The following is a 25,447-nucleotide window of genomic DNA, read 5'->3' as shown; positions in this document are numbered from 1 at the left end:
ACACAAAGAGCAAGAGATAGTAGAATTAGTGGAGACCAAATGTAGTGTCCATTCATAAGACTCCCTCATTAATACAACCATATTTCAAGCATGCACAAGAACACAAGCAATGGAAAGCTTGAGCAGATTTATACCTAGAGTTTGCTTACTCATCGTCCAGTGACAAAAGGGTTGAAGTGGTCGCCAATGGCAATTTGCATTTTCTCCAATTATCATACATGGTGTTCACATCCTTCCATGAAAGTACACCACTAGAATACCACTAGAGTTGAGCTATGAATTTGGTTTGGTTGGCTAATCTCTGCAGCTTTCATTGGGTCATAGTTGGTTATAGACACATGTACATTGGATGGTCCACCTTCCATTCAGCTTAATGACTTCAATGGGAGTGGTATTTTAATTTTCCATTTTTAGGCAAACCAACAAAATTGTAGTACCAAGATGGGTTTCATAATTACATTCAAAGAGAATTCAATGTTTATATGACGAACGAGGAAGAAAAGATTAACAAAAAGGTTTTCAAATTACCATGTGAACGCACGTTATATACGAGTCTTCGTAGTTGTGTACCCCTTGTGAGCATGTTGTAGATATACTAGCAAAAGTCCTTATGAAGCGAAGAACATGTGGCCATTTTGAGCAATGCTTGGAGTCTAAGAGGTGTTGTTGAGCTTCTGAGAGGTAGTGTTTGGATATGAAGCTAAAAACTCGGTTTGCCAATGTGATTGCATTTAGTTTGAGGACCTTTGCCATTCATATTGTATTTGGACTTCACCGACTTAGTCTACCTTGCAAGGGTGATGACAGCTTTATCTTGCCAACGTCATTGCAATAACGGTTTTACATTAACTGTACTAAGTATTCCTATTTATGTTGTGCTTATGCATGCTAGAAGAAGAAGTGTGTGTGCATGCTAACAAGAGTTTCAAGCTCTAGCTTCTCTCCTTCTCCATATCTTGACAGTAAAGGCTTTGCAAGAGAGGACCTTCTACTTGAAAAAACAACTTCACGAAGTGTCGATTGCAACAATGACTATACAACTAAATACCACTTCACTAGAGTCGACCATCAAATTTCATGCACTTTTAGACATGATATATTCAAGCTTTTTATGTGAGTCTTTGTCTTTTTGATACTTTAACTAATGAAATCATTATATGAGAACAAAAGATACATCTCAATTTGTAGCATAAAGTCTACATATTTGGATTTTAAATTACATTGGAAAGAAAAAAAGATATCTCAATTTCTAGCTTTCTATTCTTTGTCTATGATTCACGCCTTTCATCGCCGTCATCAATGGCCAAACGATCGACAAAGGTCTCAAGCAATGCCACCTCATCTTGTCAAATAGAGGCTAATGCTCTTACATGTGATGCATGTATGACCCTTGGATTGTGTCACTCTCTCTCTCTCTCTCTCTCTCTCTTCTCGTCCCTACGTCTTATAATTATTCAAGAAGCTTTTTCTACATCAAAAAATCATGAGTACTTTGTTGGCAATGCCTCATTGTTGGTTGTGCACGTTTTGTTTTCACCGAATGATAGTCGTTCACTCTCCATGGATAGTGTGCTAATCAAGGGAAATGGCTACTTGATTATGGGTCCTGAAGCTTGGATGTAGAGTCTCGCTTGAAGGACAAGGGAGTGGCCAAAGAACTCCTCTGCAAGCAAGAGTATTGATTATTAGAATGGGGAGAGAGAGAGAGAGAGAGAGAGAGAGGAGGAGGAGGAGGAGGAGGATAATTTTTGAGGTCCTAAGAGACCCAAAAATCTTGTTGACAAGTCTTGAGCTCAAGATGGGTTGTGTGTGTGTGTGTGTGTGTGTGTGTGTGTGTGTGTGAGAGAGAGAGAGAGAGAGAGAGAGAGAGAGAGAGAGAGAGAGAGAAAGAGAGAGAGAGAGAGCTCAAGATGGGTTGTGTGTGTGTGTGTGTGTGTGTGAGAGAGAGAGAGAGATAGAGAGAGGAGGAGAAATTTTAATGTTGTAGGAACATTCCCAAGAGACCGCATAGATTTATCCAAACTCAAAACCTGTTTCTCCGAAAGGAAATGGAAGTCCCTTTCTATCACCCAAGTGTGGCAAATTTGGTTATCTCGTTTCCGTTTTGAGTAAGACTCGTCGGATAGATCTACGGGGTCTCTTGGGAATGTTCCTACAATGTTACATTTCTTTGTGTGTGTGTGTGTGTGTGTGTGTGTGTGCACATTAGATCCTTGAATGGGCTGTGGCCAAATAACACAAACGCTAAGTGGAGAGAGAGGTTTTAATGTCATAGGAACAATCCCCAAAGATATCTATCCGACCACTCTTGAGGGGGGAGAGAGAGAGAGAGAGAGAGAGAGAGAGGAACAAGCAAAAGGTCTTGAGCTCAAGACAAGACCTAGGAGAGAGAGAGAGAGAGAGAGAGAGAGGGGAAAAACAAACAAAACTTTTAAAAGCAAGCAAAGAGTGAGGGGGAGGTATATTGCCTTAATGAAGGAGGCGACGGTGTCGGATTTCTCGCGGGTGTAGAGGGCGGATTGCGTGGCCTTGAGGGCGACGGAGGGGTCGGCAGAGGTCTTGATCTTATGGCTCATGTACTCCTTGGACGAGTGGGCGGCGGAGTCGGTCACCGTCTCAGTCATGCCCTGCGCCGACTTGGCGATGCTCAGAAGCTTGGAGCACTCCGCCAGGTTCACGCGCACAGCAGCCTTGCAGTAGGCCTCCACCGCCCGCTGCGCTACCCTGCACGCCGCCCTTTCCTCCTTTTCAGCCGCCTCCGCCGCCGCAAACGCCTTCTCCGCAACCGTCGCTAGCCCCACCACCGAACTGCTCAAAGCCGGAGGCACCCTCGCTGCCTCGTCCTCGGCCCTCATCCCCTTCGTCCTCATCCTCCCCAGCGTCGCGCCCTTCTCGATTTTGAAACTCACTCCTCGATTTTACGTAAAGGAATTACCAGATTTAGAGAAACTCAATCTAAAACCTTAAAGTCAATTGACCTATTAAATTTTCCAGGTAAATTTTTGGGTAATTCTTTTTTGAGAAAATTACCAAAATACCCCTCTAATTTGTGAAAATTCCCAATATACCCCTCAAATTTCAAAAATTCCCAAAATACCCTTGTATCTATTTTCGTTGGATTCTTCAAGATTTTCTAATCTTGATTCTTGTTTGACAATTGAGATCGGTTTTTGAGTGCTTACACGTAATTTGCCGCCAATTACCTCACAAAAAAAAGTGAAATATGTCTAAAAATAATGAAGCAATTCATCTCCAAAGCCTACATAACCGACTCAAATTTTAGTTTTAGCATCCTGTTGTTGGAATTAGGGTTGCAGAGAAACACACACAGCTTGGAGAAGACGAAGGAAGCTCAAGGCACACAATAGAGAGTGTGTTACTTAGTGTGCAATGGAAAGATAGTTAGCCCTAGAGTGATGGGCGTATATACAATGCACGGGGGAAAAAACCTCCTAAAGAGGGAAAAAATGCCCCGGCGGTCCTAGTGTGTTCACACACATCACTACCACATGTATATGGTAACAAATCCCCCCTGGAGTGATGCGGTGAACGAGAGCTGGCACATGAGTAAAGGGAAGTGCCATGCCCTGAGGATAGGATCAGTCCACAAAGGGGAGTAAGCCCAAAGCTTTGCGGAAAGCTTCAAGCTTCTCACGAGACAATGCCTTTGTGAAAAGATCTGCAAGGTTGTCCTGTGTTGGCACATAAGCCAAGCTGATCTCTCCTGCTGAGAGCCTCTCCCTGACATAGTGGTAATGCACCTCAATGTGCTTTGTGCGAGCATGAAAAACTGGGTTCCTCGCAACTGCCAATGCGCTCTGACTGTCAGTGTAGATAGTGTTGGCAGTGTCCTGTCCAACACCCAAGTCAGCCATAAGGCGTCTCAGCCATACACACTCAACCGTAGCTGTGAAGACTGCACTGTACTCAGCCTCACAACTCGAAGTGGCCACAGTAGGTTGCGTCTTGCTCAACCATGATATACATGAACTGCCAAGCATGAAACAAAAACCACTTGTGGACACTCGCGTGTCAAAACAACCAGCCCAATCTGAGTCCGAAAAAGCATGTAAGTCTGGCGGCAATGATCCCCCCTTGGGATAAAACAAGCCAAGATGTAAAGTGCCACTAAGGTAGCGGAAAATCCTCTTGACAGCCTACCAATGCTTAGACCCTGGGCTATGCATAAATCTGCTGACTTGCGAGACTGCAAACTGAATATCTGGCCTCGTGTTGCATACATAAATGAGGCAGCCAACAGCAGTTTGGTAAAGAGTGACATCAGCAGGATCGCCAGCATCATGTAGACTCAACTTCAAACCTGTTTCCATGGGAGTGGCAATAGGTTTGCAATCCTCAAGTCCAAACTTACATAGCAATGTCTCTATGTAACTTTTCTGACACAAGGCAATACCACCATCACACTGCTTAAACTGTATACCCAAGTAATGATGCAACAGCCCCAAATCTTTCATCTTGAAAGTAGCATTCAAATCAGCCTTAAATTCAGCAATATGTCTCTCATTTGGTCCTGTGATCAGCAAATCATCAACATAAAGAACCACAATGAGAAATACATCATCCTCACGCTTTACATACAATGTGCTTTCTGTTGGACTGTTACGAAAGCCTTGTTTAACCAAATGAGTGTCAGCTTTCTCATACCAAGCACGAGGAGATTGCTTCAACCCACACAAATCCTTCTTACATTTGCACACTTTGTCCTCTTGTCCTTTTATGACAAAACCGCGAGGCTGCGTTACATAAACTTCCTCAAATATGTCACCATTCAAGAAAGCAGTAACAATGTCTGATTGATGTACATCCCGACCAAAATGAGCTGCCAATGCACATAGAAAACGTACAGTAGTCATACGACAAGTGGGAGCAAAAGTCTCTTCATAATCTATGCCTTTTTGTTGTGCATAACCCTTTGCAACAAGTCGAGCCTTATGGCGATCGATCTCACCATCCGGCTTGCGTTTCAACTTGTAAACCCACTTCGTACCAATGGCCTTTTTGCCATGAGGCAAATCACATAAAGTCCATGTGTCATTCTCTATAAATGCATCATATTCTGATTTCATGGCAGCAATCCAATTTTCTGAATTTTGTGCTTCATCAAAAGACAGAGGCTCCTTAACATCATGTAAACTAGACACAGCCAAAGCATAACAATCTGATGCATAAGATGCATGGCGAGAGCCTGAACGAGTACGACTAGATAAAGGTGCATCCAATTTACTATCACGCAATGTGTGCACCAACCATTTTGGCATACCTCTAGCCTGCTCATTTTCAGCCCTTTCCTCATCAAGTACATCATGTACATCTGCATCAGTAATAGGCTGTTCTAAAACATTTTCAGAAACCCCCATAGGTTGTACATTTGCCTCATTAGAACTTACATTCGTATTTCCACCACTGAAAAGAGGCAACAAAGTGTCATAAATGTCCTGTGAGCTTACATTACTGTCTCTAGTACATGACAGCAAGGGCTGAACAGAGTCTTCCACAAACACTACATCCCGTGAAACCAGAATACGTTTTGTTTGCGGATGATACAACCTGTAACCTTTGCTTTCAGCACTATAACCAACAAAAATACATTTGACAGCCTTATCATCCAATTTTCTGCGCTGCACTTGTGGCACCAAAGCATATGCCAAACAGCCAAAAACACGCATGTGCTTAATAGAAGGCTTTCTATCATGCCATGCTTCATATCGAGTAATAGACTGCAAAGCTTTCGTAGGACACCTGTTAAGTACATAAGTGGCACACATGATGGCCTCAAGCCAAAAAGAATGTGGCAAAGCTTGACTTTTGACCATACATCGTGCCATTTCCGTTAGTGACCTGTTTTTCCTCTCAGCAACACCATTTTGCTGAGGTGTATAAGGCACTGTACATTGGTGTTTTATCCCACGACTAGCCAGAAATGCATTAAATTCATGAGACATATACTCCCCCCCTCGATCGGAACGGAGGGTGCCCATAGTACATTTTGAGACATTTTCAGCCATAGCCAAAAATTGTTTGAAGCACATAAAAACTTCGGACTTCGCTTTAAGCGAAAATACCCATGCATGCCTGGAGTAATCATCAATGAAAGTCACGAAGTACAGGTAATTGCCCAAGGACGGAGTTTGCATGGGCCCACAAACATCACTATGCACAAGCTGCAACCTGCATGTGGCCCTAACTGAACCATCCTTTGGAAACTTAGAACGCTGCATTTTACCCAGAATACAGCCTTCACAAACATGTTTGACAGGTGCTTCAAGAGGCGGCAAAGAAGCAACCATATCAGATTTCTGCAAACGCAACAAACTGGCAAAATTCAGATGACCAAAACGTGCATGCCAAAGTTTTGCATCTGAAATAGCCCTTGAATCTGCAACAGCATTTGCAAAATTTTGTCCACACTTGTCATACAAAGTGATCTTATACAGCCCACGGCACAAAAGCCCAGATGCAACAATTTCATCACCAAAACTGAGATCATGAACTGTACATCTGTCATCCACAAATTTGACTACAAGTCCAAGTCTAGCAAGTGCGGATACAGACAAGAGATTCTTCTTGATCCCAGGTACATAAAGTGCATCAACAAGTGTGAAGGAACTGCCATTAGCAGCAGTGAGCACAATCTTTCCAACTCCCTGAACTGGATAAGAGGCGTTGTTGGCACAAGTGACTGAATTCCCATGAGGGACAGACTCGAGAGAGGTAAACAATTCACGATGTGAGGTAATGTGCTTTGTAGCACCACTGTCGAAATACCACACATGTGAATCTGCAGCAACTGACAAGCATGCATCATGGACAGCAGGATTGTAAGTGCACTCTGCGCTAAAAGCCCATTCTGCATCAACATCAGCATCACAGTCTCCTTTCACAGAAGACTCAACAATGGCTGCATTTGTAGTGGAACCAGCATTTGCAGTGGAACCACCCTCTTTCTTCTTAGCCTCTTTGGCCTTCAACTTAGGACACGACTTGATCAAGTGATCGTTGGCTTTACAATAATGGCAACGCATCTTCTTTTTGCCCTTATCACCAGAATTGCCAGACGAAGTGCTGCCAGTAGAAGCATTAGGAACAGAATTTTTGCCACTCGCAGCAGAACCATAAGAAGTGGCTGCATTACTGTTACCACCCTTTCTTTGAGAAGCAATAAAAGCCTGTTCAACTGCACGCTGCCTAGTCCTGTTTTTTCTAGAAAGTGACTCTTGCAACAGCAATGTGCATAATGCATCAAACTTGACAACTTCAGGATTTCCTTGGGTCATCAGTCTCCAAGTACTAGCAAAAGTCTGGTAGGAATCTGGTAAGGCATCAAGAACAGTCTGCACAAGGGAACTGTCCGAAATGACTTCACCTGCAGAAATGAGTTGCTCATTGATATCCTTGACACTAGCAAGGAAAGTGTCCATATCATCTTCCTCATGCATAATCTTCGACTCTAGCTCTTTACGCAGCAAAGCAATTTTAGCCTCATTGCGGCTTGCATAAAGACCTGCTAGAATATCCCAAGCCTGTTTTGCAGATTTTGTTGAACGGATGTGAGGAATAATGGTGCGCTTCACAGACAACGCAATCAATGCATGAGCCTGCGCATCCTTAACATCCCAACGAGCTTGTTCTGCCGTAGGCAAAACAACTCTAACAGCTGCAATCCTTGCAGCAAGACCTGCAACATCCTCAACATTGCCTACATCTTCAGAACTAGGACGTACATCAATGCCCTGCACAATGTTCCAGACACCTTTTGACACAAGAACATGTTGCATCATATAAGCCCACATAGGGTAGTTGTCCCCATCCAACCTGTCCTCAGCAGCAAACATCTTGAACACATCTGTGTTGTTGTTGTCAGCCATGGTAAATGCTGCACCTGATGTGAAAACTGCCCGAAAATAGGAGAAATGGAGCGGGAACAACTTGTGCTATATAGCACAAACCGTAGAAGACTATAAGGCACCTGTTATGCAAAAAACGGCACTGACAGAAAATCTGCACAAAATGACGAAATAGCCTGTGCAGTACTGCTCGTAGTGGAAACGGAGGCCGAAATGAGCCCAAATCAAAATTATGAGCAGACCGAGCTCTTTGAGCTCACCCAAAATATTTGTCGACCTGCGAACGCTCGCCAAAGCTCACTGAAATCGGAGAAAGTGAGCAGGCGTGTGCTGGAGCAGCTGGCGACTAAGCCCGGGAGGACGTGACCTGCTCTGATACCAATTGTTGGAATTAGGGTTGCAGAGAAACACACACAGCTTGGAGAAGACGAAGGAAGCTCAAGGCACACAATAGAGAGTGTGTTACTTAGTGTGCAATGGAAAGATAGTTAGCCCTAGAGTGATGGGCGTATATACAATGCACGGGGGAAAAAACCTCCTAAAGAGGGAAAAAATGCCCCGGCGGTCCTAGAGTGTTCACACACATCACTACCACATGTATATGGTAACACCTGTATGGTAGACAATCACTCTTCTTATGAAAAGCTACAATTTTTTTTGTTTTTGGAGAAATTTACTCTCACAACCAGGGGTAATTTGGGAATTTTGGAAAATTTGAAGGGCATTTTGGGAATTTATGAAAAATTATGGGGGTACTTTGGGAATTTTTGAAATTTGAGGGGTATTTTGGGAATTTCCACAAATTAGAGGGGCATTTTGGTAATTTTCCCTTCTTTTTTTGAGAACCGCTTAAAAAATCAAAGGCATCGAGAATGAACTTTACCAATGTTCAAGAAACTAGTCTTGCTTGGTGGGCCTTTGCCGTACATAATCTGGTAGATTTTGGAGCGCAGTTGGTTACTTGGTTAGTTAGTTGTGATTGTTGTCGCCTTGGGTTTTGTTGTGGTGAGACGAGAAAATGAGTAGAACCTATTGATAGGCACCAATAATAGCTCAGTTTGGGACTTGATGAGCATTGGAAAGAAGCAAATTGTGTTTCATAGTGCTCAATATACGACAAAGGGCTACTAAAAAGGGTAATTGATTCGAGCAAAAGGGTTGCAACTTAAGCTACTTTGGTAGTTGTTTGTAGATTGTACCATTCAACCTAGAAATATCGACCATTTAGTCTCTAAATCATGGAACCATTTTTGAGATACCCAGCTTATTCTCAATCAAGAGTAATCAATTTCCCTTTATTTCACTATATAGGTTGAATTGCTAACTGTAAGAAAAGAAATGCAAGTTTATCTGATATATAGATACAACGATCGAAATTGAGCATGCACTCGTGAGAAAAACATATGGCTAAACTGAGCTTAAGGAAGCTTTGACAAACTCAAAAATGCAGAAAGCATAAACAGACTATAAAAACTGAACTACACTACCGACCTGATAATCGTGTATAAATGTCATCCAATTGTGCAAGCCGGAGGATAATGTTTGAGTCAAGCTACCAAAAAGCAATGTGAATAGTTAAACATGTCGTCTTGCAATGTAACGTCATAGACTCAAATTGCAAAGTATACAGTGCACGTCATGCAGAGGTGCCATACAAAAGTATGGTGGAGAGCTGGCACTGTGGTCTCTCCAAAAATTATAAGAAACGGAAGCTGTGCCCTGTCCCGTAGCGTTTATGTGTTGCGCCAAGAAAATTCATAGTCATGGGGTGCTATATATAGATAACGAACCTTGTAGCGTTGTCGAGCTGGAGTCGTGCTTGTGCAATTGAAATGTCCACTGTTGTGAATATATTTCCTCCCTGCCAAACACAAAACACGGATCAAGACAAATACAGGAGATGTGACGTACTATTGATTAAGCCTAAAGAGAAGCATATCTAATTTTATATTATATGTCGAAGGTTTGCTATATAAAGAGTTATGGATGCTTTTCGATAGATGTTTCCTTGTTAAAATTTCACTATCTATCTCTGCTCGACCGTCAACTCTTTCTCCTACCTTATGTTGTATCCAGTCTCCTATTGGGGTTAGGTGAGTCGGGATGGCAAGCGAGAGAGCGAGCTTAGTGGGAAGGATGGGCGAGTGGGAGAGGGTGGGCAGTTGGGTAAGGGCAAGCCAAAGAGGGGCTTGGTGTTTTACCACGAAGACATACTTAGTAATTCTTCCATAGGGACGACAAAAGAGCCTTTGGCTCACCAAGTAAAGAGTTACCTGATCTTGAACCTTGGAGGTGACACCTTGGATGTCTCTCTTCTTACAATTGAAGAAGGTATGTTTCAGGTGAAGGCCGCTGCTGCAAGAGACTCTCATCTGGGAGGCGAGGACTTCGACAATCGGGGAAAACTGATGGAGATTTACCACTATGCCGTATTTAATGATCGATGGAATTTTGACTACCCATATTGGGCATACCTTGCGATGAGAGCTCCATAAAAAACACACCTAAAAATCTTGCCGCCTTCTGCACAGATGATGATCTTTGCTTTGTGTATATCATCTCAATCCCTCCTTGCCAGCATACTGGTCTGATCGATACGCTCATCATTTTCATCATTGCTAGCATATTCTTTGTATCTTATATCCCTGCGATCATCGTGCTCTCTATGACTCCTTTGATCACCATTCGTGCGGCTACAATTACTTCTATATTAATCCACCTTTTCTCATGTTGTTCTTGTCCACCCTACAATCAATCCTTTTCCCCCTTCCTTACTTGGTGGCGACCCTGTTCTCTCTCTCCTCGTGTCGCTCCAAGCCAGATGAGTGCTTCCGTGGGCTTTCTCTGCAAAAACAAAGAAGCTTCAGCATGAGGCTAAGTTGAAAGAAAGATGAGCTTTTGGCGTTGTCGATAGTTAATGCAGGCGATAAGTAGCGCTGCTGGGCTTGAGCTTTTTAGCGCGGTCTCGCTGTTTTTTCGCACGGCCAAACCAAAATATCAAAAAGCTCAAGTGATCTTGATCGAGTTAGATTATGACAAGTGGCTCACTCCAGGATCCAGAAAGTGAAAAAGGGCCTTTGGATCACCAAGTAAAAACTCTTTTAAACCGTGAAATTGGCCTACCTTTACATTATTCTCTATTTCTCCCTCTCTCCCTCTTTGTCTCTCTCTCCCTCCCCAATACGAAGTATATTAAATTGCCATCGGAGCATTTGTTGCAACATGGCATTGACGTAGTATAGGGAAACAAGCCCATTAATAAGCCTCCCTATACATGCTTAGTGCTCAGTAGACGTGGGGGTAAAATGTTAGCTCAAGTCTGGCCTCCAATGTGTGTACACTAAGCCTAGTACCTCTTCATGGGCTTTACCAACCATACAAAGTACATCAGATGTATCTTTGGTCCCATAGGTCATATTTGACCTTTGAGAATGATAATAGAATCTCTCTCTCTCTCTCTCTCTCTCTCTCTCTCTCTCTCTCTCTCTCTCTCTCTCTCTCTCTCTCTCTCTCTCTCACACACACACACACACACACACACACACACACACACACACACACACACACAGAGGTCACTTTATCAGTGAGTTACTTGCTGAATATTGTGCCCCAAGTACTCATTTACCCTTTTTATGGTATAAATAAACTAATATCTCACACATATTAGGCAAAATCTCGATAGATCCCGTGAGATTGCACCTTAGTGATGGGAATGGGATCGTGCTAGCTAGGGTGGATGAAAGACAAACATCGTGCACACAAGTAAGTGTGTGTTGGCTAGATTATCACTCAAGCGAATTATTTTCCAAGATCAATTAACTTGGACTCATAAACATGATCTTGAGTATTTACAAGATGTAATGGAATTAGTCTTTTAACTTGAGTTGGAACGGAAAGTGAATAACATATAGAGCATTTTTTGTGTGTAGATATAGAGAGAGAAGGAAAGTGCTTGGAATGGAGAGAGCAACACTAACAGATTACTTCATTAACATGGCATGAACAATACTTGTAAAAGAGAGTGACAATTTAGAGAAATTGACACCAAATAGAGGACCGGATTAGTTGGAGCCACGGTCCCCCCTCCAATAGGCATTTGTATTATAGATTCTTCCATGACGGAAGACTTGTTTACAATACAATTGATTCTGTTCCGATAATCACGCGTCGCTCTTTTAGCATAGCTTAGCATAGTGATAATGGAGATTAGAGAGATTGATAAGCAAGCAAAAGCATTCTCTTGTGTGGATTTGCATCCATAGCCAAGAGCTTGTTGTAGTAGGCACTCAACTTCTCAAGCTTGGAGAAGGAGGAGATGAAGTTCCTACTTCACAAGAGTGTGTGAAGAGAAGAGAGAGAGAGAGAGAGAGAGAGAGAGAGAGAGAGAGAGAGAGAGAAAGAGCTTGGTCGATCCCCTTCCCTAGGCTTTCCTTGAAGCTCATTGGGCCATGTAGACCTCTAGCCAATGAGATCTTGGCTCCCTTTGATGCAAGTTGAGTAGTCTCTTGACAAAGTGTCCTTCTTTCCCTCTTGTGAGGTTAAGCTAGCACCCCCCTTGCTTAAGCACAGCCCTTGTCTGCTTGAGCAGTGTGCCTCTACACTTGACATGTGGCCCCTTTCCTTTCATGAGAGTATGGGCTCTTGGTGAGGTGCATACATGCTACTCATATCGCTCCTTTGTAGGGCTCGCCCCCTTCTTTGTAGCAAGTTATTGAACTTGGTAAGCAGGCAGGCCCCCTACTTAAGCACAGCGCCCCTTGCTTAAGCAAGCAACCCCCTTGCATGCTTGGACCTTAATTGCATAAAGTTTAAAAATTAAAGACTATGTCCTAAGGCTTTTAACACTTACCTTTAATGAAGTCAACCCTAAGGTCTTTTGCTCCATTGGTTAACCTTGCTCTTTAATAGACCATTTCTCATTTGGACCCCTTTACCATTGGCCCCGTGTTGAAATAGATCAATAAGCACATATGTATCTTAACCCTTGTTCCCGTTTATTCTCCCACATTAAGTGATCAGTTTAATATGAGAAAATCGTTTGGGGTTGGTTAGAGCATCACATTGGACCTCAAATGGTTTTGAGAGACCCGGAAGCATGAGGACTGGTTGGGAGGTAAGCTTCTCCTTAATCTTATCAAAAGTATTTTTCTTTTTAGTAGTCCATACATACTTAACGTTCTTCTTAGTTAAGTCATGTAGTGGTCCTACTATTTGAGAGAATTTTTCTATGAAGCGTCTATAGTATGCGCACATACCAATAAAGCTTCTTAGCTCATGTAGATTCTTTGGGTTAGGCCATGCTTTTATTATCTATAACTTTGATGGATCCATACGGATACCATCATGAGAGATAATATGACCTAGGTATTGAATCTCTCGAAGGAAAAATTCGCTTTTCTTTTGGTTGAGGAAAAGCTTGTTCTCCCTCAATGCTTGAAAAATCACTTGGAGATGTTGCTTATGTTCCTCCAAAGACTTGGAGTAGATGATGATATCATCAAAGAACACTCCAGTGAATTTGCGGTAAGGTCTAAAAATTTTCTCCATTAGTAGACGATTGAATGTAGCTGGTGCATTAGTCAAACCAAAAGGCATGACTAAATATTCATAAAGACCAAATGTTGTGCAAAACGCGGTCTTTAGGATATCTTCATCCACTATCCTTATTTGATGATAGCCACTCTTAAGGTCAATCCTACTGAAGTAGGTAGAGCCTTGTAGCTTATCAAACAGATCTTCTACCCGAGGTACAGAAAATCTGTTTTTGATAGACTTGATATGGTTTAGTGCTCGATAGTCCACACACATACGGTATGTACCATCGTTCTTTTGCACTAAAAGGACTGGTGAACAAAAGGGAGAGGAACGAGGCCTGACCATCCCTTTGTCTACCAATTCCTGTACTTGCCTCATGATCTCCTCTTGTTGAGCTTGTGAGACTCGATAAGGAGGCTTGTTAGGTGGTCAGCTTCCTAGAAGGAGCTCAATACGATGGTCATCATCCCCTCGTTTTGGAGGTAGGTCCATAGGGATATCATCGATGCACACATCTTGGAATCCTTTTAGAAAATTAGACAAGTCTAACTCTTCTTGATTCCTACCATCTACATTTGATGAAACATTAGGATCTTTTAGAGACTCTTTGACAAAAATCATGTACGCAAAAATTGAGGTCTTCATTGATTTATCAAAAGCAGGAGAATTTACAATTAGAATAGTGTGACCACGCTAACTAGCATATGTATACATATTCTTTCCCTTGTAGGTGAAGTAGATTCTCCTTTCAGGGAACTTCATATTGGCAGCCATGCGGTCAAACCATGGCGCCCCTAGGATAGCATCCTCGTGTTGGAGAGGAGAGATGAAGAAGTCTTCGTTGTCGACATAGCTTTGGACATGAAGCCTCAACTTCCCAATCAAGGGAGTAACGGAGGCTTGTTGTCCCTTGAAAGCCGCGTCAGCCATTACCATATCACCCATTCGAAAACTTGAATGTCCAACTTGGTGGCCAACTCCGTTGATATGAAATTGTGAGTAGAGCCAGGGTCAAACAAGATGAAGGCATCATGCTCTCTTACCTTTCCCCAAGCATAGGAAAGTGATGATCCTTTGCAATGAGCGTCCTCTTTTGGAGCTTCGATGGTGGAAGTCCTAGGAGTTTCATTACAAGCATTCTTTTTAGGGCAAGAACGATAGCCATGTCCTTGCTCCCCACACTTGAAACACTTATGGTCCTTGCGAAAAGCTTCAAGCTCTTCAGGAGAGATTTTGTTTTTACCTTTCTAAACTCCCTTCTCCTTGGACAGATTGTTGTTGTTGTTGGAAGTGCCTTGGGAAGAATTTTGAACATTGGTTTTCCCCTTTGCATCATTTTTGCCTTTGTTGTCCATGGGATTGACATTACTTCTAGCCCCTTGATGGAAATTGATGCGTGAAGAAACTATAGTGTGATGGATTACTTCGCTAATAGTACCAGGCCGTTGATGTATTCGGCCATTTCTTCAGGTAATCCCGCACAGAATTTCTGCCTTTGCTTGGCAAAGTCTATCTTTTGAAAGACAGTAGCCTTGAGATGTAAATCCCACAACTTGTCTACATACTTGTGGATAGACTCATGAGAGAGAAGCTTCAAGCTGCGCCATTAGGTAAGCACTTTGTCCTTTGCATCGCTTGCAAGGAATTTCTTCATGATGGAAACTCGTAGAGTTTTCCATGTCTTTGGGGCTTTGCCGTTGCCCTGAAGTCTAGCCCACCATTGATGAGCTGCTTTTTGGTAATTCATAGCTACATGGCGTAGCTTGGAGGACTCCGTAAAGCCCTCATCTCCAAAGGCCGCATCAAATTGCTGGATGAAGGCCAAAACTTTGTCGGTAGCACCAAATGTGCCATCATAGGTGAGAAAAGAGATACTCTTTCCCCCCTCCTTGAACTTCTTTAGCTTTTGTGACATTTGCCATGCAAGGAACGATTTGTGATCTCCTCCCCTCTTGTATTCTCTAGGAGAATAGCCATAGCTTTCGTCGGAAGAGGAGGAAGGTGAAGAAAAAGGAGAAGAGGGTGACCTCTTCTTGGCCCTTTTCTTCCTTTGTTTCCTATCTTCCCTTTCGGAGTGACGAGGGGAAGGACTATGTGTTGATATTTTCCTCTTGGGAGGAGTGGGCGATTGTCTAGACCGCCGTCTTTGTGGAGCCACATCTTCAGAGGAACTTAAACTTTCATTGATTTCTTGCTCTTTGGATTCCTCCTCTCGAATGGGAGAGAGTATTCTTTTCGGGGTCTCTTAAAGAGGCCTCCTAAGCTCTCTCTCCTCTTGGAGAGGAAGGGAAATTCCATAAGCACGAAGTTATGAGTAACTTTGGCTTGCAAAGCAGGGTTACCCATAGCTTGCTGCAACCTAGTGACGAGATAATTCACAAACATGGGAGCATCATCATTAGCACCTTCATGTGCAAAATCAAAGCTATCAATGTTCATTCTACTCTCTTGATTATTGTCAGCCATGTTAACAAAATTTATGTATGTACTTAGTGTATGCTTTGGAAGTTCAAAACCTTAGTTGCCACTCCTCTTAGACTTTGAAAATCGGCTCTTAAGTAATTGCACCCACGACTCGAAGTGTTTAATTATAGAGAGTAGAGGAGTAGGTCTAACATAGCAGAGTTGCCGATGGCTAGCTCCTTTCGGACTTCTTATGGCTCAATAATGGTAAAGCCATAGGTAACTCTAAAAAGACTCCATTATTAAGTCCAAAGCTCCCGAGGTGTGCACCATACCCCACATAGTGGGCTCAACAAAACCGATAATAGATCCCAGTTCCACTTACCCTAATATAATTAACAACATCAACCATTTATAGGCTACTTAAGGACCTCTCTTAAAATGCTATCATACCAATGTAATGGAATTAGCCTTTTAACTTAAGTTGGAGCGGAAAGTGAATAACATATTGAGCATTTCTTTGTGTGTAGATATAGAGAGAGAAGGAAAGTGCTTGGAGGGAGAGAGCAACACTAACACATTACTTCATTAACATGGCATGAACTATACTTGTAAAAGAGAGTGAAAGTTTAGAGAAATTGACACCAAATAGAGGACCGGATTAGTTGGAGCCGGTCCCCCCTCCAATAGGCATTTGTATTACATATTCTTCCATGATGGAAGACTTGTTTACAATACAACTAATTGTGTTCCTTGAGACCTTCTTGATGAGGTGAAGATACAGAGCTTCACTTACCAAGCATTAGCATAACAACAACAATAAACATGATTAGCATGAAATTGAAAAATGCCCAACCTCAATCCCAAGACCTCAAACACCATTGAAGGTGAGGAGAGCTAGCAGGGAGTGAGGAAGAAGAGAGAAGTAGAAGTAGCTCTACGAGAAAGCAATACTCCCTTGCACATAATCTGTACTCATAGCTCTTGTAGCATAGTGATAATGGAGATTAGAGAGATTGATAAGCAAGCATAAGCATTCTCTTGTGTGGATTTGCATCCATAGCCAAGAGCTTGTTGTAGTAGGCACTCAACTTCTCAAGCTTGGAGAAGGAGAAGACGGAGTTCTTGCTTCACAAGAGTGTGTGAAGAGAAGAATGAGAGAGAGAGAGAGAGAGAGAGAGAGAGAGAGAGAGAGAGAGAGAGAGAGAGAGAGAGAGAGCTAGCTTGGTCGAACCCCTTCCCTAGGCTTTACTTGAAGCTCATTGGACCATGTAGCCGTCTAGCCAATGAGAGCTTAGCTCCCTTTGGGGCAAGTTGAGTAGTCTCTTGACAAGTGTCCTTCTTTCCCTCTTGTGAGGTTAAGCTAGCACCCCCTTGCTTAAGCACAACCCTTGCCTGCTTGAGCAGTGTGCCTCTACAACTTGACATGTGGCCCCTTTCCTCTAATGAGAGTATGGACTCTTGGTGAGTTTCATACATGCTACTCATATCCCTCCTTTGTAGGGCTCACCCCCTTCTTGGTAGCAAGTTATTTTAACTTGGTAAGCAAGCAGGCCCCCTACTTAAGCACAGCCCTTGCTTAAGCAAGATGCCCCCTTGCCTGCTTGGACCTAAAATTGCATAAAGTTTAAAAATTATAGACTATGTCCTAAGGCTTTTAACACTTACCTTTGGAGGCTTTAATGAAACCAACCCTAAGGTCTTTTGCTCCATTGGTTAGCCTTGCTCTTTAATAGACCATTTCTCATTTGGGCCCCTTTACCATTGGCCCCGTGTTGAAATAGATGTATAAGCACATCTGTATCTGAACCCTTGTTCCCGTTTATTCTCCCACATTAAGTGATCAGTTTACACTATGACATTTGGAGCACATTACCGCTCAGATAGATGCACAAAAACAAAGGAAAAGTTAAAGTCAAAAAATCTCGGGGGCGGTAATGCTCGAGTCAATGCTTGCGGTAATGGTCCTTCAGCAATGCACGCGGTAATCGGCCCGGTTATATTGTCGCGCTTTTTTCCGCGGGACTTACCCCAAGTATTACCACGACCATTACCGCGCACGCGAGTATTTTTATAAAAAAAAGCAGATGACCATTTGGATGGTCCTTGGTAGGACCCATCCAAATGTTCATTTGCCTTTGATTTAATAAATAAAAAAATAAAAATTTCATTGCACAAAAACTTTGGACCAAAATCAAATGTTTAATTATATTGGAGAAACTGTTCATTACAAAATTGCCCAAATAGGCGATGCATGGCGGCTATACAACTGTGGCCAAAAGAAGACTTTGGGCCAAAATCAAGTGTTTAATTATATTGGATATTACAAAATTGCCCAAATAGGCGATACATGGGGGCTATACAACTGTGGCCAAAAGAAGACGGGCCCAAAAATACTTGGAGGATTGAGCTACTCGGATCCTGGGACCTCTCGAGGGACTCCTTGACTCTGGAAAAGAAAAAAACAACAAAACCTTTAATTAATACAAATGGATACATAATTTTGCATGCACTCATTTTAAAAAAAAAGTTCACACTTACAGGCTGTAGTGTACGACATGCATTTTCAAATTCTTCGCGATTGATTTTGTTGTTTTCATACAGCCAGCACCATGTCTGATATTCGGATTGGCTCTCTCTGTATCTCTAGATCTCTCGACTTGGGCGGGTCATAGTAATATTTTGCTATATATCAATTAAAAAATATCACAAACCTAACCTTATTACCACAAATTAAATCAATTCAAATGAAAATACGCGCACTCAAAAATTTATCTTTCCATGCTGCTTTTCCGCTCGAGCCGTAATGCGTGGGCTCGCCCTGGGCATTAGTGTGTTTACACACTAATTCATGCACAAGCACACCCTAATGCAAGCATTAGTGTATGCTTGTAACGCATGCACGCACTAATGCGGGCATTAGTGTGTGATTGTGCACAAAATAGTGTGTGAAAACACGCTATTTTGTGCACAATCACACACTAATGCAAGCATTAGTGTGTGTATAATGCATGCACACACTAATGCAAGCATTAGTGTGTGATTGTGCACAAAATAGTGTGTGTGTGCGCGTGTGTATACAATGTGTGTGTGCATGTTAGTGCATGTGTGTGTGTGTGCAATGTGTATGCATTGTGTGTGTGTGTGTGTGTTTGTGTGTAGAAGAACGAGAAGAAAGAGAGAGAGTTCGAGCACTTACAGTCGTGAGCTCGATCGCTTGGATATGGTGGGGATGGAGATGAAGAGGGTAATAGAGGTTGGAGATGGAGAGGGAAACAGGCCCGTGCAGAAGAGGAGCTCGTTTTTGAATTTTTGGCATTCAATTTCGCGGGGGCACGCAGGTGCCCCCTTTATATAAAAAACTTTGATGGGGATTTTATCGCATGTATTACCGCGAAAATCTCTGATGAGACTGCATGTGTTACGCCGACTACATGACCTCTTGTACCCACCTCCCCTCTATCTTTAATGAGTGTCAGTCATGTCAGTACCAACATTCTTGATTCTTCTTTTTCTTATTTAATTTTTTCTTATTTAGTGTGTGGTCGTGTGTGCAGGTCGATTGGGATGACGTGGGTCCGCCGGTTGGCACGGAACGAACTCGATGGTTGAGCGAGCGATTACCATGTCCATGTACACGATGTAAGCGTGCGATTGCACGGCTTCGGCGTATATGATTTGCTCATGTGGATGATTATGGACTAAGGGACGATCCGAGAAAACGCGCTCGAATGGAAACTAGCGATCCGAGGGTTTTGGCATCCATTGATGTCGCTCCCCATTGGAGTGTGATCGGGGGCGAAAGCGGGAGGAGGACGGAAGAGCGATTGCACTAGGAAGCAGTCATGGGAGGGGGGTCACACCCGCCGTCCGATGTGGGTGGGTCCACACGAGCGCATACGCATCCTACATCCACCACATATGGGGATGTCCCCACCAGCCCGCCCCACATGGAGGTGGAGGAAGATCATTTGCACAATATGGTTGAGGATCTTCTTGCACGTGAGGCGGCGAATGAGTGTGAGCCTGAGTGTGCATGTGAAGAAGCCGCCCAAAAAACCAAAGATTCATTGCTAGAGGCAGTACACACCGCTCTTTACGAGGGATGCTCCTACTCCATATTACGAGCGTCTCTTGAGATCTTGAATATTCAAACAATGTTTGGATGGAGCAATGCAGGGGTCGATGCACTATTGAGGTACGTTTAAGTGTAATAAGTGTTAGTTGTGAGTTTTTTTCGTGGTTATATGCAATAACGAGTGTTCTTTAATTATGTCACAGGCTATTAGGCAAGATGATGCCTAAAGGCAATCATCTTCCAGAAAATCGAAGGAAGGCACGACAGGTGGTGACAGGGCTTGGGATGGACTATGATCGCATCAATGATTGCGTGCTATTCCGCAATGAACATGCAGGGCTTGATGCTTGCCCCGAGTGTGGAGAATCAAGGTACAAAGAGGGAATGCAAGGAACCACAATACCTCTCAAGGTTCTTCGTCATTTCCCCCTCATTCCCCGCATCAAGCACATGTTTAGCACCAAAGGAACAAGCGAGCTTCTTACATGGCATATGAAAAATCGCTCCACCGATGGGGTTATGAGAGTGCCGGCTGACTCGCCGGCATGGCAACACATTGAGCAGACATGGACGGAGTTTAGAGAAGAACCTTGTCACTTGAGGCTTGGTCTGGCTAGTGATGGGGTAAACCCATTTGGGCATCGGTCTACCTCATGGAGTACTTGGCCAGTGGTTGTTGTGGATTATAACATTCCACCATGGGAGTCAACCAAGAAGGGGAACATTTTGCTCTCTTCTAGTCCCAGGAAAACACAAGGTGAAGAACATGGATGTATATTTAGCACCTTTGATTGAAAAGCTTCAAGAGCTATGGAACGGCATAGATGTTTTTGATGTATCAAGACCACTTCATGATCGGCGCACAATGATCAAGTGCATTCTCATGTTGACCATGCATGATTACCCCGGGCTTGGAGAGATTTCTGGTAAGCTTATACTTTGTGACGCTCTTTAATGTCTTTGCATTGGTCACTTATATGCGGTTATGTCTTTTGTTTTTGTAGGACTATCGACATCTGGACATAGGGCATGCCCAACTTGTGGACCCTCACTCGTGACAGAGAGACCCGCTCTACTTGGTAAGGTGATCTACCCCAATAACCATCGCTTCTTGCTGCCCACACATCAATCTTATGCTCCACCGTGCAATGGGATGGAGCCACTCCATTGGACCATGGCCTAACCATGGCCGATTGGGCAAGACATTGGAACGAGCATCACAACACATTGCCTCCTCCCAATGATCCACCTAGGGGTATGTCTAGGTACTCTATTTTCTTATCACTACCCTATTGGGCTTCATTGAAAATCCAACACCTATTGGATCCAATGCATGTGTTCAAAAATGTTGGGCAAGCTATATGGGATCACATAGTAGGCAAGAAAGATTCATTGGGGGCTAGAGAGGACATGAGGGCCATAAGGAGGCTCCCTCCTTCGGCCACACCTCACATGGGGCCTTGAGGGAAGATGGTTCTTCCAAAGGCACCTTGGATTTTATCAAGGGTGGATAAAGAGCGGATGAAACAAGTCATTGCATCCATCCGTACTCCAACAGGTTATATGCATTCGCTCAAGGGTGCCTTCACTAAAACTAAGAAAGGAGGATCCACATAACTGTATGGGCTCAAATCCCATGATTGGCACAAGATTCTTCAGGTAATGTGTGTGTGTGTGTGTGTGTGTGTATGTGGTTTAGGGTTCTGGATACTAATAAGTCTTTTTGTTTGTGCAATAGTTTGTGCTTCCAATTAGCATTAGTGGATTTGCGGACACGAAGATAAAGACTGCAATATTCAAGGTGGGAGAAGTTGTCAGGTATAGCACATTTGATCCTCCCTCCTAAACTTTACTTTGAAGACTAACTTTACTATGAAGATTATGAAGGGTTTTTTGGTTACAGGTTTGTGAGTTCCAAAGAAATCGAAGTTTCAGCCATTCCAACAGCTCGACTTCTAGCGATTGAAGCAACTTGTGCTATTGAGGATGCATTCCCACATTCTATCCTTGTTAGCCAAGTTCACCTATTGCTCCATCTTGTTGAGGAGATAGCCATTTGTGGTGTGGTTCACTCCAGGTGGATGTTCTTTCTTGAGAGGTTCCTAAAGACCTTGAAAGACTTTGTAAGGCTACGATCACAACCAGAGGTATTCATCGATCTTAAGCTTTAAACCTTATTAGGATTGGATTGTATTCACAACGCTTTTTATTGGTTACTTTAATCACTAATGGTTTCATGTGTTCAGGCAAGCATGGCAGAGGGTTGGATTGTACAAGAGGCTTTTGTGTATGTATCTCAATATCTTTTCACAATAGATCCATCATTGTCTCGTTTAAAGACAGAGGAAGAGGATCCAAAAAATAACGCAAACATTCCAAGTGGGAAAGGTTCTCTCTTGATTTTGGATAGGGAATTTCAAGCCATAGTCAACAACCATTGTTTACTCAATCCTCCCATCATGGGCAAATGGGTGGATATGTATGTGGAGGTGCGTACAACGAGAGAAAGGGAGAGGGAAGCATGGAGGAGGTCGTCTGGCGGTAGGCGAGCACCTCCCTTTCCTAAAGAGCTTTCCAAATACCCTAATCTAATTCCAGTTGGGTGGATACACAATTCCATGACCAAGGCCAAGGCACAAGGAGAACAAATAAGCCCTAAAGAATGGGAGTACGCGCGAGGATGTCTACCAAGGGTAATATACTCAATGTGTTTAGTATGTGTGTGCGAGTGTGTGTGTGTGTGGGTGTGTGTGTGTGTGTATGTGTCTCATCTCTCTCTCTCTCTCTCATCTATCTTGATTGGTTTTTACAGGCCTTCACATTCAACTCTATGTGGTCCGAAGGACGTCATTTTCGAACCCGCAAGATAGATGAGCGTCGAACCACTCACGATAGTGGAGTTATGGGCAACTTTGAAACGACAATACAAGAGGTGAGGGAATGTGGAACAATAGAGAGGATAATCAAAGTGGATTTCAGAACATTTCACAAATATCTCTTTGACTGCCGATGGTTTGCGGGTGAGGTTAAGAGACATGAGAATGGGCTCTATATGGTGGACTCCGGGCAATTTCATCGTGGGAAGACCGACAACTTGGTGCAACCTAGTAGTTGTGACCAGGTAAAGTCCATGTGCAACTCACTAAAACATTATATGATACATATAAAACTACATTCATGTTTTTGTTTGCTCTATGACCTACAGGTGTTTTATGTGCCTTGTATGTATCGAAGACGACTTTGGTATGTTATTCCAGTCACACCATGGAGCAGATCTATCTTTGCAGATACGAACATAGAGACTTTGGCAGATCCCACCATACCATCTCAAGAAGACGCCAATGACGATGATGTAGTTGAGGTCGAGGAGAACCAACCATTCCCAATAACCAACCATAGTGAGGAGGAGGACGAGGATGGAGAGGATGATGATGATTCAATAGGAGAGGCTGTAGACGATGAATCAATAGATTTATTTGTTGATTTAGCTACCATGGGGTTGGACATGGATGTCAGCACTTGTAGAGATCTCTTGGACGATGAAAATTAATAAATATCTTTTGGATTTTGTCTTCTTTCTCTACTTATGCTGTACGAAAGGGCTATTTGTTTATGAACGCAAGACAATACAATTTTGATCATCGTTCGCTTGCCATTTCCATATGAATGCATAGTTGACATAAGATTTTGAGGTGGAAACAAAATATTTTTGTTTATAGAATCTCATGGAGTACAAATGAGTAGAGTAGGAGAATCATACCAATAGATGAGGCAAGCAAAGAGAAGAGAGGTACTAAAAATCCCAATGAGAATGGGATTTCTTACAATCCATGCAAAAAGGGGGTACCAATTTTTGAAAAGTAACAAAATAGAATAGGATTTATAGAAAGGGAAAAGTGGGAGAGGAATGGGCCGCGTGGAGAATTTTTCTATTGCGGTAATATGGGCGGCTATATGTGCGGTAATAATTGCGGTAATGCTCGAGGAAAAACTGGAAAACGTGCCAGCAGGGCTGTAGCATACAATCTCTCTCTTTCTTGAAGCTCTCTCTCTCTCCTCTTATGCGGTAATGATGTGCGGTAACAACAACATTCTCCCATAGTGTTAATATGAGAAAATCATTTGGGGTTGGTTAGATATTAGATTTTATGACACAAGCTCAACATAAATAAGGGAGATCTAATGAAAAATAGACTTGGTTTATTCATTCATGAAATGAGCTTTAAGTAGCTCTATAACTTTGCACCAGTGCATGTGAGATAATTTCACCTTTCCCTCCTTGACTCATACTCTAGGACTGTAACATTTAATGGCCTAATAACTTGTGTGTAGCGGAAATGAGCATGAACATAGTGGGAATTTCATTAGAATAGATTCCTAATGAGAATTACAAGAGTGCTTGGGTGGAGAGAGCAACAAAAAGCATAACACCTAGTTAGATAGCATCGACAATACTTTCAAAAGAGAGAGAAATGAAGCTAATGACAACAAATGAGGACCGGATTTGCATGGAGCCGGTCCCCCCTCCAAAAGGCTTTGTATTATGGTTTCTCCCATCAAGAGATACATTGTACAATACAATTCTTTGTGTTCCTTCAAGACTAGCTAGTGCAATGAAGATGAAATCTTCATGCACTAAGCAAAACACTTAGCAAACACAACTTGAATTATCCCCGTTCTCAGACCCAAGACCTCACACACCTTCGAAGATGGTGAGAGCTAGCAGGGTATGAGAGTAGATTGAGAGGAAGAAGGAGTATCTTACGAGAAAGATGTACATCTCCTCACATAATCACTCATATTAGCATAGCTTAGCTTGGTAGAGGAGATGAGCATGCATTGAAGCTTGGCTCTTGGTTGGATTTGCATCCACATGCCAAGAGTGTGTTGATGTAGGCTTCTATCTCACAAGCTTGGAGTAGGTGATGAGCTCTCCATTAAAGCTTGGGAAGAGATAGTCTTCTCTTTCTTCACACATGAGATTGTGTGAGTGTGTGTGTGTGATAATGCCTTGCAAAAATCAGCCCCCTCTCTCTCTTGGGCGAGCCCTCTTGCTATTTGCTCTTGCTGAGCCCTCATTGGCTCTCCCCAAGTCAAGCCAATGACTATTAAGCAGCATAAGTGATAGCCTTCTGACATGTGTCCCCCTTTCCCCTTTTGTGAGAGCTTTAGGTAATTAAATAATTAAACTAAACTCTCATTGGACCCCTTTGCCTCCTGGCCAATAGGAATCAGGCAAGCCATTGGGCTCCTGAATGCTCATTGGACCCCTTGTGAGATTGCCCAATAGTCTTCTAGGAGACTATTCTCATTGGTTTCTTTTATTAAATGTTTTAAATTAATTAAACTAGATTTACTCTAGCTTAATTCTCATTGGTCCACTTCAAGGGTCATCCAATAGAAACTGGGCACACCTTGTGGGCATCTGGCCTAGGGAGCTGACATGTGTCCCTCATTCCCTTTGTGTAAAGGGAGCCTGTGTGTGTGTGTGGCTTTCTCTCTCATCCCCTAGAAGAAGGGCTCGCCCCCTCCCATGTAGGGATATGTGTTGACTTTGGAGAGCACA

The 25,447-nt window shown here is 42.9% G+C and overlaps 1 protein-coding gene across 1 annotated transcript; it reads right to left on the bottom strand.

The window, feature by feature from the left end:
- Positions 1-1,150: 1,150 nt before the first annotated feature.
- LOC147423079 (uncharacterized) lies at positions 1,151-2,871 on the bottom strand. The gene is made up of 2 exons (XM_086502175.1): positions 2,469-2,871; positions 1,151-1,663 (listed from the first exon to the last, which is right to left on the bottom strand). The coding sequence occupies exons 1-2, from the start codon at positions 2,868-2,870 to the stop codon at positions 1,598-1,600; spliced, it is 468 nt and encodes a 155-aa protein (XP_086358301.1). The 5' UTR covers position 2,871; the 3' UTR covers positions 1,151-1,597.
- Positions 2,872-25,447: the final 22,576 nt, after the last annotated feature.

The sequence above is a fragment of the Adiantum capillus-veneris genome, chromosome 26 (genome assembly GCF_014529385.1).
Source record: "Adiantum capillus-veneris isolate H3 chromosome 26, ASM1452938v2, whole genome shotgun sequence".
NCBI lineage: Eukaryota > Viridiplantae > Streptophyta > Polypodiopsida > Polypodiales > Pteridaceae > Adiantum > Adiantum capillus-veneris.
This window is presented reverse-complemented; position numbering and strand designations above follow the sequence as displayed.